Consider the following 16723-nt stretch of genomic DNA (forward strand, 5'->3'; position numbering starts at 1 on the left):
AGCTTTCAGTTCTCCAGACAATGCATTAGCAACACCGTAAGTTTGAGAAGCTTTTCTAGAGTATGTTAGAGTATTTCCAGATACCACTGTATGTACAAGCTTATTATTATAATACATATTCATAGAAATCTACTTGTTCATAGATTTATAGAAGTAATTTATAGAAGTAATTTATGTAAGATTATTATAATGTAATTATTGTCGTGAAATTGTTGCAAGAATATTATAGGCACGCTAGTAGTTGTACAATAAAATGTATTTTTTATCTGTTTTATACCTTCTCTTGACCTTTGCTGCACTGCAAACTTAAATTAACATGACATTTTAATTATAAATTTTGAACCTGTCTTCCACAATTTTTTATTAATTTTTGCTTCAATAAGTTAAATTATATAATGGTGGTAGCAACAAAGTGTGAATAAGTTTCATGTAGCCAAACTGTAACTCCTGGTTTAACTCCTAAATAAAACTCCATGTACATTTGCTTCTTGGGAATGAAGAATTGTGGGGAAAAACAAAATCTTATAGTACATAAATTCAGTTGATAAATGGAAGGTAATTGTATTTTGATTTCTAACAGTGTCATTTCATTTTTAATGTGAAACGCTGGAATCTGCAACGTTTACTAGAAGTTTCAGAAGTGTTAAAATTAATTGGCGAATAACCTGGAGTTTTTAGAAACTGGCATGGCATCAGGTCTTAAAATAACAGATAGATTATGTAGTAAACAAATTGCAGTTAGATGCAAGTTGACTTTCTTAAAGACTTCTACTATTTCATGTCATGGCCTGGAATGTTAATCCTTCAGTAAAACTGAATTCCTGCATCTGCTTTACGAAAAATGGTTGAGTACAGGATGCCTGGCATTGATTGATTAAAATCTGTCCAGATACAAGGCATCCTCCACTCACCACAGAAACAAAGTTTGAAGTTTTAAATACCACCTAAAATATGTGCATGAGGCAGGCTGCGTTATTGGCAAGTCTCAGCACACAGCTGGAGTTTTAGGACAAAGTCATTACTAAAGACAAATCCCACTCTTTAAACACACTTAGAATTTTTGATTTGGTATGCTAGACAAGTATTGGGGTTTTTAATTTTAATGTAATTGCGGGATTCCTTATAGCTTATTTATTTATATTTCCACTCAAGTAAGTCTAGGTGACAAATTTAGATGGAAGCTTCTACAGTGTTGACATATATTTCTGGTAAATTCTGCCACAAACGTCTCTCAACTTCTTTTTTGTAGCCTCTGAAAAACAGATGAAGTTAGTTTGCAGAGAGTCTTCTGAAGAGCATCTCCAGCCCTTCAAGGAGAAATTAGAGGAATTCTTCCAAAAAGGTAACCGAGTTTGAGAAAAAAAAAAAAAAAAGTTGGAAAATACTGTTTACAAAGTTATGCATAATGTGAGCTGCATTAAATATCTGTTGCCTCTGAATACTTCTGCTGTCTGTTATGGATTATGTTTGTAATGTGCGTAGTATATGTTAAGTATAATGGTTACACAGATCTTGGACATGTCAAAGATAATTGTTCCCTTGATGTCACTCATTTCCTTTTGATTATTTTCTGCTTTGTTCTTTATCATTATTTGTAGGCAAAATGAAAAAGATATTCACCATAGATCAAATTTATCACAGAGAATATAAAGCTCCTAGTTTATAAAAAACTGTAATGAAAAATTCCTGTCTTGAGAAAGATCGCATATACACATGAAGTAATGGTATCTTTTATTAATAGTGTGAGCTTAGGAACTGACTAATTCACATTTAAAGATTTTATCTTGTGTGAAACAGAAATAGCCATAAAGAAATGATTTACCGTGGTAGAGTCTGGAGACAACAGGGGTGAGATTCAAGGTATAATTTGGTCATCAGTTCAAGACCATGTAAACCCAGGTTGCTGTTGTTAAAAATAACAGTCCTGCTCTTTCCTGTTTCCCGGACTATGTGTTCCCAGTCACCTGCTTCTGCCGGTACCATTGTCTCTGAACCTGTGCAAAATAAAGGAATAGGTTCACCATCTCTCACCCCCAGGTTGTAGGAGTACAGATTATTTGCGTAAAAAGACTGTGCTGCATTTCTGATGACTATATAAAGAATTGTTAAGAATTAAATATTACCAAAGGGCCAGTATTTCTCATAGAAACTGTGAATAGTTCAACAATTTACTGTTTGGGAAGTCAAGTGAACTATCTGAATATATTAAAAAAGGCAGCACGTTTACTTACTGCTAGTGATTATTCGGATTGGTGTAGTTTATGAATTAGCTTAATCCCTTTTACAAAGTTTGTTCTAATTTTTTTTAAAAAAACTTTATTTCATGAGGTTTTCTTATAAAATACTTTGATAGGTGAAAACAGGATGTTTTAAAAGTAGCAGTCCCTGTTGTATCATACTGTGTAATAAATTAATATTCTTCTTCACCCTTCTCACAGGCTATGGAGCTCAATGGATATATTTATTTCTGTATTTTTTCTTCTAGTTGCAAGTGTATTTGGACAGTATTAAAACCGCAAATTTCTTGCCACAGAACTTGTAAAACAAACAAAAAAATAATGGAGACACTTTTTATTGTTGCAGATTTTTTTATATTCTAGAAAGAGCAAACCCACTTTGTCGACTTTTTTCTGCTGTTCTCTTGTTCATGTTTTGCTTTATAATATTAAGTTTTGTGATATCTAATCATATGCATTTAATTTTAGTTTTGTCTCATTTAAGTTCTCGGCTTTTGACACTTTTGTTTCATCTTGTTTTTCCTGAGATGAGCTGTCAATAGGTTGTCAGATCCTATAATTACTGATCCTATTTCTTCTTTAGTCACCTGATTGATTTGAGTCTTTCTAATTGGTGGGTGGTACTTTCTGTGGCATTAGAGTGGAAGTCCTGTAAAATTCTACACTGAAGAGAGGTAAACATAACATACAGAAAACCATCCTGATTTATGGTACTAGAATAGGCTTTGGATAAATGTCAAGCTCAGTGGTTCGGTTTAGATAAGTGTCTGGAAATTCAGGTGCTTCTCTGAAATTAGGAGTTAACTGATAATACTGAGCATCCGTTAAGCATCTGGTTTCAGGTTGTGAAGAGTTGTGGCTGGTTTAAGCAAATGTAAGAAAATTGTCTGTTATCTTTCTGCCAGCTCACAGCAAGTATCCAGAGCTCGGATGTTTTCTGAAACATCTGGCTTGAAAATAGGGCTGGAACTCATAGATATTGAGGTTTTTCATCACACACAATTTCCCATCATTTCTAGTCTATGCTAAGTAGGAAATACTGTAAGAAAAAGAACATACTGATTTGCTTAAACTGAACTGTTTACATTTCCTAATTACAATTAATACCAATTAAATCTAATACTTGCTGTGTTGTAACAGAAAACACTGAGAGTGTTATGGAGACTGACATTCTAAAATGCTGGAGGGGATAAACTGTACTTCTGCTGATGTCAGTGCTGTTTTGTATAACTGGATGTAATGTAGTCTACTGCCTTTGACAGGGAATTAGTGTGCCAGAGCCTTTAGGTTCTATTCCCAGTTTAGCTACTTGACGTGTGATGCTAGAATAGTTAATCTCTTTCTCAGAGAGCACTTCACTTTTCTGCTACACAGAATATTAAATAATGATTCTTGCTAATTTTTTGTAGTGAAAGATAATCCTAGTCAAGCAATTTGTGATTCCCACATGAAAGACATCATGTCTAAACTGTGTTAATACCTAAAATAAGCTGTATTTGACATGCCTATGCTTTCTGAAAAGGGCTTAGATTATTCTCAAAGTGGAAATAATCTTTAGTAGATTTAATTGTAATATATGCAACAAATTGTATTAGTTTTACTGACATATGGAGACCTAAGAATTGCTATGAACTAATAAACACCATACTTTCAGTGGAATTACTGTATGGGTTTTTTGATAAATATGTTCATGCTTTTCATTTAAATTGGTATGAAAGGAAAAAGAACTTTGAAATCAGGAAATTAATGGTTGGTTTGCAGTACTTCTCAATGTATAAAATTCTTGCTCAGAATTGCTTAAAGAAAATTCCTCTTATGATACAAAGCTATCACAAAAAAAAAAAAATTAGATGAGTATGAGAAAGATGAAAATACTCTGTTTTGAAAAGGAGAAAAGAGTTCTGTTAGAGCAGCTATGAAGCTAGAAGGGATGCTGGCCAGTAGCCATTGGTGTTAGCTTTTCATGACATTTTTTATTCTCCTTGTGCATTTTCTCATGAATAATACAAACCAGAAAGTAAATAACATACAGGAGTAGGCGACTAGCCTTAGTAAAATTTATTTCTTATTTTACTGCTTGACTATTTCATATTGTTTGTCCTTTTTAATAAATGTGGAAATGCATAACACAGATTCATGCAGGATCTTGAAAAATGCGGTTCCAAATTCCCCTTCATTGGTTCCAGGTCAGAAAGTATGTAAAAACTTTAATCTGGCCTCAATTTCCTCCCTCATATACTGGAATGTGCAAATTAAAAAGTCTTTAAACTTCATATCAGTTAGCATAGGAAGAGTATGGCTGCCTCTCTTCATTTTTCTAAGAGTAAAGGATCTTAATAATGAAGACTTTGCTGTTAAAGGAGTTCATTTAGTTTTCAGCAGAGTCTGGGAAGCAGTTGTTCTGATGTCAAGACAGAACAGGTTTTGAAAATCATTAATTGTGGAAAGCAAAGCTATTTGGGAAAGGCACATTATGCATTGAAGTGTCCGAGGTAAAAGCATGATGGAGAGGGAGGGACTTGTCAAATAGAGAGATTAATCCCATAGTAAAATAAATTGTCCTGTGTTTAGAATTCTAGCCTAGCACTTAGAAAACATTGATTAAGTTCATTGCTTTGCTGCAAAGCTATACATCTTATATTACATAAAAGATCAACGCTGTGCAGTCACACGACTGTACAGCAGAAAAATAAAGTCATAGACCAAGATACTCGCCCCAGATTTATGTCAGGAGGCAGTGCATTTTTCAGACAAGCTTAGTAACCACATGGAAAATGTCAGTAAATCTGATTTTTACTCCTGAGTGATTTCTTCTTAATAATTTTAGCCAGACTGCAGTAGCTACCTGGGCATGCATCCAGTCTATTGCACTTTTAATGTATTTTTGGTTCAGAACAGGAATTTTGACCCACATTTCCTCATTTGCCTGTTGGAATGCACCATAGAGGATTGTTGAGGTAGTCTAATGGAAAAGAAAATAAGAAATAAATTCTATTGAGGCTAGCTCCCCTCACTTTTTATTCTTGAGGGAATTATACAAAGAAATTAAGACATATCGTGAAAAAAACCCAGTATGCAAGTGTACTGGCCAGAAACTCTGATCAAACCTGCTACATTCTGAAATATGAGAACAGGGAGAATAAACAGAAGGACTTTTCTGATTCCATAACATATCTGTCTGCCTAAAGAGGCAGAGAGCTACCTCCTGGCCTTTTCAAATGTGTGAAAAAATTTCATATGGAATTAAATCTACTGTAGTATATTTCAGCTGTCTGACTTCGAGTTTCTTGTTGACTATGTCCTATTTGTTCCTGAGTATATAAATATTCCGTCTTAAATATTGTTCTTTTGCTACAGATGCTCATAGGTGCTGATTTTTTCTCTGTATCTAGTAGGACCTGTTGTATTAACACAGGTAAAGCAACCTTCACAAAAGTCATAGAATGTCCTGGGTTGGAATGGATCCACAAGGATCACTGGGTCCTCTCCCTGCATTGTACAATCCCAACATTTACACTGTGTGTCTGTGGGCATTGTCTAAATTATTCTTGAATATTGGCAGGCTTGGTTCCATGACTGCTTCCTTGGGGAGCCTGTTCCAGCGCGCCACCACCCTCTGAGTGAAGAAACATTTCCTAATATCCAACTTAAACCTCCCCTGGCACATATTCCTGACATTCCCTTCTGTCCTATCATTGGTCACCAGAGAGAAGAGATCACTTCCTGCTCCTCCTTCTCCCCTTGTGAGGAATCAGTAAACTGTGATGAGGTCTCCCCTCAGTTTCCTCTTCTCTAGGCTGAATAAACCAAGTGACTTCAGCTGCTCCTGATACCGCTTCCCTTCTAAATCCATCACCAATTTCATGGCCCTTCACTAGACCCTCTCCAGCAGCTTGATATCATTTTCATACTGTGGCACCCAAATCTGCACACTCAAGGTGGGGACACACCAGTGTGGAGTAGAGCAGGACAATCGTCTCCCTTGTTGATCAGCTAACAATGCTGTGCTTAATGCACACAAGGACACCATTGGCCCTCTTGGGTGCCAGGGCACACTGTTGGCTCGTGTTCAACTTGCTGTCAACCAGAAGCCCCAGATCCCTTTCCCACAGGGTTGCTCTCCAGCCTCTCATTCCCCAATCTGTATGTACATCCAGGGCTGCTGTGCCCCAGGTGCAAAATCCGGCACTTGACCTTGTTCAACTTCATGTGGTTGGTGAATATGCACCTCTCCAATTTGTCCAGATCCTTTGCAGAGCCTCTTTGCCCTCAAGAGTGTCAACATCTGCCCCCAATTTTGTGTCATCCACAAACTTAGTTATTAAACCTTCAGGTCCTGCATCTGAGTCATTTATGAAGACTTTAAAGAGTACTAGCCCTAAGATCGATCCCTGGGGAACCCCTCTAAGAACTGGTAGCCAGCCCAATGTAACTCCATTAAGTAAGACCTTTTGAGCCCGGCCTGTCAGCCAATTGCTCACTCATTGCATTATGCGTTTATCCGGCTGTATGCTGGACATTTTGTTTAGGAGGATACAGTGAGAGACTGTATTGAAGGCTTTACTGAAATCCAGAAAGACGATATTGACTGTCTTCCCTTAGTCAAGTAAGTAAGTGACCTTGTCATAGAAGGAAATTAAGTTTGTTGAACAGGACCTTCTTTTCTTAGTTTATAGCCCCATAAGTATTTTGAGTATAGGAGGATGATAGTATAATTATCGTTCTTGGAGGCCCCCTGTAGGTACTAGAAGGCTGTTAAAAGATCCCAGAAGCCTTTTCTTCTCCAGGCTGAACAACCTCAAATCTCTCAGCCCTTCCTCATAGATGAGGTGCTCCAGCCCTCTGATCTTTTTTGTGGCTCTCCTCTGGACCTACTGCAACGAGTCCGTGTTTTCTTATACTGAGATTCCCAGACCTAGATGCAGGACTGCAGGTGGTATCTCACCAGAACAGAGTAGAAAGGGAACATCACCCACCTGGATGTGCTAGCCACGCTTCTTTCTATGCAGCCCAGGATATGATTGGCTTTCTGGGCTGCAAGTGCACATTGACTGCTCACATCCAGCTTTTCATCCACCAGTACCCCAAGTCCTTTTTAGTCAGGACTGCTCTCAATCCTTTCATCCCCCCCAGCCTGTATTGATACTGGGGGTTGCCCCAACCCAGGTGCAGGACCTTGCACTTGGCCTTGCTGAACCTCATGAGGCTCACATGGGCTCACTTCTCAAGCTTTTCCAGGTCCCTTTGGATGGCATCCCATCCCTCAGACATGTCAGCACCACTATTCGTCTTGGTGTCATCTGCAAACTCGTTGTGCGTGCACTCAATGCTGCTCTCTATGGCGTTGATGAAGATATTAAATGATACTGATTCTCATATGGACTCCTGAGGGACACCGTTTGTCACTCACCTCCATTTGGACATTGAGGCATTGACCATTACTCTCTGGATGCAGCCTTCCAGCCAGTTCCTTACCCAATTAGCCAAACAATTTTTTTTATATTGCAGCAGAAAAAAAGTATTTTCGCTGTAAAATCTACTACTTCTCAATCAAAGTAGTCTATGTAATAAAAAGCATGTTGCTAACATCAGTTGGTAGTGAACCAGAAGTCGAATGCTCCATATACTGTTATCAATACCATTTTCACGATGCAATAATATTTATTATTTCTCTCTCTTCTTGTCAACAGTATATACTTTTATAAATTTTAATACAGTCAAAGATGAAGAAATTTACACTGACATTTATTTCCTGTAATAGTCTGACAGAATTATATTGTTTCTAAAACAGATATGGAGATTATAAGTACTTATTCATAGGTTTGGTAGAGCTTGCCTGTAATGACTTCCCAAAATATCAGAAATCTCTGAGAAATATTTAAAATCCTTGCTTCTCTGAAAAATTTTTTCTAAAAAATTATAGCTTTTCTCCCCAAGAACATTAACAAAAACAATACATACTTATCTTCCCACTAGTATTGTACTTCTCTACCTTAATCTACATATCTGATTTTGGTACTTGTGTTCAATTTTATTTTTAAAGCTCTGGACCATTTTAATGCTAAATAAGTGAAGCAAGAAAATCAATAAGAAATTTTAAGGGCACTGAATTTCAGTAACAACTGCCTTTTAAAATATGATGTGTAAACAATGGAAGAGCAAAAGCACTTACAGGAGTCTTAGAGTTGTCATGATTTTCTGTTACCTGCCACTATGAAGTTGATTCTGTCCACCAAAAAACATGTCTATAATCAGTTCTGCAAGACTTCAGACTCTCTTGCAGATTCTGCAACTATCCAGTCTGCATATCAAATACTGATTCTTCCTTTTGTGAATAAACTGTACAAATATGAAGACTTTTAACTTCAAAGCTTTATTTTCTGTTCTTCTTATCGTAACTCTTTTTTCCCCTTAATTTGTTTTCACTGAGATGTTTTATTATCTCTGTCACACATATGCAGTTATCACATTAAACAGTGTGGGAGGATATTTATGTCCAGTGTCAAACATGAAAAATATGTCATACTTCCTTGCAGTGATAATATTTGCTTAAAACTTTTTATCCTTCCCAGCAATGACATTACAGACCAGGCAAAGTTTGTGTTTAGATATGGAATGCTGTTTTATATGCCAGCAGCAGAATTACTTTAATCTTTCAAACTGTTTGTGACAGTCATAACTGTTTTCATCGCTCAAAGATCGTTGTATTTAAACAGATGAAAGAGTGATTTACATAAATTGGCATGAGACTGCAAGGCACAGAACCTTGTTGCTGCGGTACTCTTAAGATTGTATAGTTAAATAGCCTCAGTCCATAAGACACCAAATAAGGTGTCCTGGAATGTGATTGCATCCATATGCCTTTAACAAATGCAATATTGACAGTGAGTTGATTCAAAGAACAAGAATTTGCTCTGAAATGAATGTTTCCTCCTACACTACCAGAAGAATTAGCAGCATCAAAGTCCTGAAAACTGATGTTTTTTAAAATTATGACTTTTCAGGAAACTTTCAGTTGATTATTTTTGAGACCAATACGCATCAAATTGCTATAATCAGTTCCATTATATCATGATTTACTATAACTTATTGGAGGGTTACACTCCATTAGATTGTGTAATATGAATGTAATTTAGAAGGACTTGTAATTAAAAATGCAATGTCATCCTCTATTAGAAAAAAGGGAAAGAGTCTCAGAGACAACAGTTCCTTCCAGCTTCTTTTCAATTTGATTATGTTATGCTGAATTATTATCTCTGCTGCAAAGTCACTGGCATTTCATGGTAGAGAAGGCTTTCCCATTAATAGCAACTGAGGGACATAATGAATATTAGTGTTGATATCCTTGATTTAATACAAAAAATGATGATGTATATGATACTTATAAAAGCTATACCTACAATTACTGATATGTTTAGTATAACCACCATCAGCTGTCTGGAATCTAACATTCTCTTTAAATTCTTATCAAAAATCTTATTTTCTGTTCAATTCCACTGGATTCCGTCCAGTGCCTGTACCATAAGCTTATGGGTAAACTGGACCATAGGTTATATATGTTGGTTCTTCACGTGGATCCTATTAGGCTATTCTTTTAGTCTAGCTGCTTTCTTCTTCTTTACTATATTCTCATTAATTTCCTGCATAATTTTCTATTCCTTTACTTATTTTGTGTTGTCATTATTCTCTATACTGCACTCAACTTCACTAGTATGCAGTTTATCTGGATTTGCTCTGTTTACATCCTTGTCTTACCCTATGTGTGCTGATATTCAAAGTCAATGAACTAATAGAATTTAAATCCTTGTCAAAGCTTTCTTTGGAAGGAAATAAAGATGCTTACTGATTAATTACTTTAGATTATATATTCTGTGAGCTAGTGCTTACATAGATGGAAGAAATTACTGCAAAGAAAGAGCAGAGTCAAGCATTGGAAAGGATTGGATTGGAGAGATTAATGCACTTTGATTTAAATAATGGAAGGCCCAAAAACACTTGATCTCAAAAGACTGCAATACTTACTACCGCGTTAGACATTCTCACCTTATGTTTGTCCCCTGTACTCTAATTTTGGTCTGTAATTTTTGGATTAAGTTTGGAAATGCCTTTCACTGCTACCATAATACAGACTGATTTTGACAATCACATTCTTAATCTGATATGCATTTATGTAGAATTTCTCTGTAGATTTTTGTAATTTTGGCACGTTCAACATTTTTCTCAATTATGTTTTGTATCTGTGCGAACACATTAATATCATATTTTAGTGCTTTTGAACATGATTAAAAAACAGAGCAAAAGCATATGGATTATACAGTGCTGTAAGATTACAGCTGGAGTAAGAGGCAGACCTTCTAAATGCAAGAAAAGTCCGATTTCATGTCACTTCAGCCTCTCCCGCAACTTCTTCTGTGATATCTTTATGTCTAAATATTTCAGATGCCGGGGCAAGATGTTTGAAAATGTATGCTTCTCCTGCAATGAGCCCTTACGGTGCTGCTTTGTGAACACTTTCACAGAGGTGTTTTATTTCAGTAGTTTTATTTCTCTTCTTTTACTTAGTTTTATTACTCTAAGACGTGTATGAAATTGATTGGACCTGTACTTCTTCCATGGCATGTAAATCAATCCAGAATTTTGAGCGTTGGGATTTTTTAGTATCTATCTAAACTTTGTCCCAAGTTAGCTCTTTTGAAGGTGTCTAAAAATATTTGTTGAAGAACTTCTTTTCAGCTACTGTATTTTAAGATATAACTATTTCCAAAAAATCTTTTGTGTAAAGTCTTTCATCATGAGGATGCCTTGAAAATTCCCTCCACAAAATATTACCATCTCTGGAACTGAACATGGTATCATGCGGTCATGGGCTTAACTGCTGCACTCACGCTCCCTGTCCTGTTATGTAGTGGTCATATTCTCTTCTTTTCTCTTACATGAGGATGAACATGAATATGTAAAAATTTTTGCATCTTCTGGGTGAGGATGTGGAATCTGGGCAGTCCCAGTGTAGAGTATAACAGCAAATAAGTAAGCTGTGAAAACCAAAATAGATCAGATAGAAGGAGAAATATTGTAGGTCCAAGTTTTTCTCTTTTTTTTTTCATTTTGTTCCTAATTACAAGCTTTGCAATCGAGTAGCTAGATAAATTTTCCTGCGTAAATCTAAGCTCTAGAAGAATTTCAAGTTAAAAAAGAAGAATTAAATACATTAGTAGCGTGAAATCATTTGGCAAATATTTGTGATTTTGTAGAGGAAATTACTACATTTTTTGTTTGGGAAGTTATTGAGCCTATGTTATATCTATTTTTAACAATTGATCATAGCCATTTGTGTATAAGGTATGTACTGCAACAGACATGATTTTTCTATTGATGTGTTCTTTAAGTAGAAGTTAAATAAGAAACACATGCTGTTTCATAGACATGATTTTTGTGCAATATAATTCCTTTATTTTATACTTGTTTCTTCTTTAATTCCACATATTTAAATCTAATATTTCTTAAGCTAATTCTTAGGGTTTCATACTAAATATGAATCTTTATAAACAGGAAGGTTGTTGGTTAAAAATTCAGAGTCTTAGGGTTTTTTTAATTAAACAAGATCCTGCTAGGTGTTCTCCAAAATCAATTTTGATTCAGGCACAATAAAGACTAAAACACTGAACTTTTGAGGCCAAACTGTGTCAGGCTCAGTGATGTTAATAGATAAATGTGGAAAAGTTTGCTGTATCCCCTGTTATATCTGATTTCTAGTTTTGTAAGAAATTTTCAAAACAAGAAGTTTTCATTTGGCACATTTCACTAAAATGCAGCTATTGATGCTGAAAAAAAAATAAATAAAACCTACCTTAATATTTCACCTTACTTTGAAAGGTGAATATCTGGTATCGCTATTAAGCTATCATTTTATTTTCATTTTTGTTTGATTTACCCTTCGATATTTGTAGCAGTGTATTTAAGAATCACTTTGGGCTTGGAATTCTCCTCCCCCCTCCTGTCTGTACGACTGAACAAAAAGGGGAAGGTGACTGTCAAACTTCCAAGCAGCACATTTTTAGAAGGTCAGAATGATTAAATTCATTCTCAATAATGTTTTTCTGTTCGTGCTTTTTATTGACTGTCTTTGTTTCTTATAGAACCTTCATTGCTTTTTTTTTATTTAAACAAAAATGTAGCGAAGAAACAGATGTGTCCCATATAAAATATGCAATAAATCTTGTCTCACAAATTATTTGCTCTGAACTTTCTGACAGAAACTGTCAAATATCCACTTTAATTCTAGTATAAAATGTTCACTTTGTGTCATGGCGCCAACCACCATATGCTGGAATAAAGTCAGTAACCAGCAATAAAAAAAGGCAACATACGCACCTTTGAAACAGTACAAGCACTCAACAGCGAGAAAGGTCTATATAAATCTATGGAGAATTAATCTCAGCTTTGCCACTATCCTGCTGTGCATTTACAATGAGACTTTGCTCCCGACCACCAGAAGTGGCTTACTTTGCAGGAGGAGGGTATCCTAATGAGGGGAAAATGTACGGAAAACAAAGCAGCAGCTTTTAACCCCTCACCCCCATCCTTTGGATCACCTCGAAGAGCATGTCCTAGTGTGTTCAAACATGTGGGGCCACTACACATAACGTATTGCTGTACATCAGCAGAAATTACTTTAGCTTCATAAAATCATTGTTATCATTCTACAGGAGAAGGTAATGCGATGGCTTTTCTATCCTAAAAGTTTTCAGACCATAAATTTCACAAGCTTTTCAGAAATGAATTGTATTTGTATAATTATGCGTTCTTTACCCACCAGATTAGCTGTTGGCTCACCATTGAATTAACTTTTTATATGTCCTTCTTTTGTTTTTGAGAAGACCTCCTGCTTCTTATTGGTTTTAATAATTATTCAACTATTTATAAGTATTGTCCCTGGTATAGAAATGTGCTGATCCTTAAAGTTTTTACTTGTGCTTACAAGAGATTGTAGTTACAGATAATCTGGATCGTTAGTTTTCCCGAACACAGAACAGATTAGATTTAACCTTGTTCTGTTTGAAAGGATTAGACCTAATTTTTCAGTTCCATAAACTGTTTAGATATACGTAGTCATCTCAAAGATAACTCTGGCACGCATGAAGGACTAATCTTAGTTCTAATTTTAATGATTTTTTTTTAATGTAGAAACTAACTGAAAAAATAGCTTTGATTTAAAAATCTAATCATCTAATGTCATAGAATGCAATAGAAACACCATACTCAGCAACGTACATTTTAAGAATTATAAGACTTCATGAAAATAAATATAAATTTTTTTTCTTCATAGTTAGTTCTAATGTTCCGGTGAAATTACCTTCAACAGTTTTCCTGGCACATTTGTACTCAGCATTATCACTTTTAAAAGAAAACATAATTTTATTACCTATGATAATAAACACTTCCTTGAATGTGTTGCTCGAGTGTGTTCTTCTGGTCTTGTGTGCCTCTGTGTGTGTACAAATGTCTACAATTTGTTATGAGTTTGCAACATTAAAAATACTGAACCTTTTAATGTTTAACAACGTCTGAATAGTAAATGTTAATTCATTAGTCCCTGCCCAGTACCTAACATACAAGTTGGTGACTAATAGTCCTGATTACATGTGGGGAAACTTGTTTGTAAAGCACGTTCCCAAGACTGCATGGAGACTCTTTTTAGGATAGTAATATTTGTACATTATCATCATTGGATGTGGATTTCTTAGTTAAAAACAATATTTATACCATTGCAAAGGAAAATAATCTTATAAGGACTGTTTCAGAGAAGCATGATTAAGACCTCATGGCAGCAAGTGTTCTGAAGGTTGTTTGAAAGGACTTAAGATGTCTATACCGGTATTTAAACCATCTAAAAAAAAATTGCATAGCCAAATTCTGTGTTAAAAAAGGGACATTTTCTAATTAAGAGAAGAGGTAAAGGAAACAAGGTTTATGTCATGACTGTGCCCACTGTTCCTTGCCAGTAATTTTTAATGCATTGCCAATTTTGACCACATTTGACAGAGTTAGAGATATTAAGCTCCAAAAATCTCAATAAAAATATGTGGCTAAATAGACAAGAGTGACCGTATTAGCCTTCTAGGGAGAGAAGGGCTGTATCATGAACTCAGCCCTTTAATTAAATATTAATGAATCCCTCTGGGAACTAACTCTAAATACAGATCCACGATAGGCCAAGTTTCATTGATTCCATTGCTTCCAGACCTTCTTGCTTATTTGATACCATGGAAGACAGATCAATCTCTTGATAGACGTGGGATGGTTTATTTTGGGAATTTTTCATTCTAATATACTGGAATAGAAAGCTGCATCAGACATACAATGAAATATTTACATGTAATTTCCAAGCTGTCTGTTGAATTCTGTGAGTTCATAAAGCCTACCAGTTAGAAGTTAGTAACTAACTAACTAAAGTTAATCAAGAGATACGTATTACAAAAATCAGTTGCTAGGAATCTATGTAGAACACTTCAATATTACATATTATTTTCTTTTTATTATTTCTGAAATAGAAAATTTTCACAAGACAAAAAAGCTCCTGCACAGGAATGGTGGGCTGCAGCCCTGTGAAATAATTTACAGTCATGTTAAATATATATTTTTCAAATCTGAAATTAAATGAAGAACATAAATACAGTGGAAAATTCACATTTTGTGTTCTCTTCTGTTTGCTGTGCTTATATACTAAGTCAATTCTTAAGTAATAAGAATTCTCGTGTATAGAAATAACTAAAAAGTAACATTATTTCTGAAAAGGCAGTTATATTAAAAGTAACTCAATATAATAATGTAGAAATAGCAAATAAAAAATCAGGTTTTATGCACAGCTCTAGATAGATCTATTTTTCCTGAATATACCTCTTCCTTGAACAGAATACACGCTTCCTCTAGAATTTCTGAAATTTCAAAATTTTTTAAAAACTTGAATTTTATTGAGAAAGCCTATCCAATTAATTAGTATGAAAATTACAAGTGTCTGAAATTACACAATTAATTTTTACTGGGATTACCTAATTTCTGAGAACTTTTATACCCTCTGTTTCTATATACTTTGTAATAGGATGTGTTTTCAATAAATAAAACAGTCCTAAAATTGGATACAGTCTGTATGAACTTCCTCCCAGTAACAGACGATACTAAATTAGAAATTAAATTTCCGTGTTTTTAACAACTGCAAAATCCCAATTTCCATACTCGGGACCATACTTATTCTTGTTAATCCAGCCATGTTTTCAAAATACAGTAAATTCCAGTTTGATGATGAAAAATGCAAAGGAAATGGCGATGATCCATTTTCTGATTTTGTATCCTCTTGCATATATATGTGCATTTTCATAAACACCTGTTTATTTGCACTTGACATTTGTTAATTTGTTTAAAGGATTCTGTTAGCTTGATTTCTGTTAAAAATTAAATTAAATTCTCTTAAAAATTCACATTTCAAGAAAGCAGGTTCTGGCAGTGTCATGTGATGAAATATGTTTTCACATCTTATAGTATACAAATTGTTCATTTATAACATTTGCAATGTGTTCTATTCATGGCCTTTTTATGCAGGATGCTATGTTTTTCTAGACAGTAAGATAACACTAATAATAAAAAGATTAAACAAGTGATGATATTTATGACCACTTTGTATAAATTGTCAGCTACGTGTGGTTGGCTTTGCTGTCGTTAGCTAAACAATAAAACCTCATACTGCATTATAGATTGTTTAGCGTGACAAGTCAAGTGGCTGGACAGCTTGCCTATAATAAAAATAAATATAGAATTGGTTTTTATGCATTAAAATTGTCCAAATGATCCAATTGATCTCAATCTGATTTTTCTATATAGCGATGTGCTGTTGTACTGGCTCTGGCTGGGATGGAGTTAATATTTTTCATAGCAGCCAGTGTGCGGATGTGTTTTGGATATGTGGCTAAAACAGTGTTGATAACAAGGGAGTGTTTTGGCTATTGCTGAACAGCGCTTGCACGTTGTCAAGGCTTTCTCTTTCTCTCACTCTGTTACCCCAGAAAGTAGGTCAGAGGTGGGCAAGAGTTGGAATAGCTGACTCAAACTGACCAAAGGGATGTTCCATGCATGTAATGTCATGCTCAGCAATAAAAAAAAAAAGGAGAGGAAAGGATATTGGCAGAGGTAGTCATTGCTTCAGAAAGGGCTGGGCATCAGTCTGCTTGTAGGAGGTGGTGAGTGATTGCCCTTGTGTCACTTGTCTTTTTTAATTCCCCTTTTCTTCACTTATTGAACTATCTCGGTCTGAACCTGTAAGTTTTCCTTCCTCTTGCTCTTCCTATTCTCTCCCTGATCCTACTGTGGGGGAACAGAGGTAAGTGAGTGAGTGGCTGTGTGGTACATAGCTACCAGCAAAGTTCAACCCACCATGACTCTAAAGTAACCGTCCTAAGGAAAGCACACTTTCATTAGATTGCTCGTGATAATCC

The 16723-nt window shown here is 35.3% G+C and overlaps 1 protein-coding gene across 4 annotated transcripts in view; it reads left to right on the plus strand.

Annotated features, from left to right (window-relative positions):
* Positions 1-16723, plus strand: part of FMN1 (formin 1) — a 182755-nt gene that overhangs the window by 141943 nt on the left and 24089 nt on the right. For all 4 annotated transcript variants that reach the window (XM_054067736.1, XM_054067737.1, XM_054067735.1 and 1 more), the window contains one exon: positions 1250-1342. In XM_054067736.1, the coding sequence (XP_053923711.1) occupies positions 1250-1342 (93 nt within the window). The remainder of the gene's footprint in view (positions 1-1249; positions 1343-16723) is intronic.

Source organism: Cuculus canorus, chromosome 5 (assembly GCF_017976375.1).
Source record: "Cuculus canorus isolate bCucCan1 chromosome 5, bCucCan1.pri, whole genome shotgun sequence".
Taxonomy (NCBI): domain Eukaryota; kingdom Metazoa; phylum Chordata; class Aves; order Cuculiformes; family Cuculidae; genus Cuculus; species Cuculus canorus.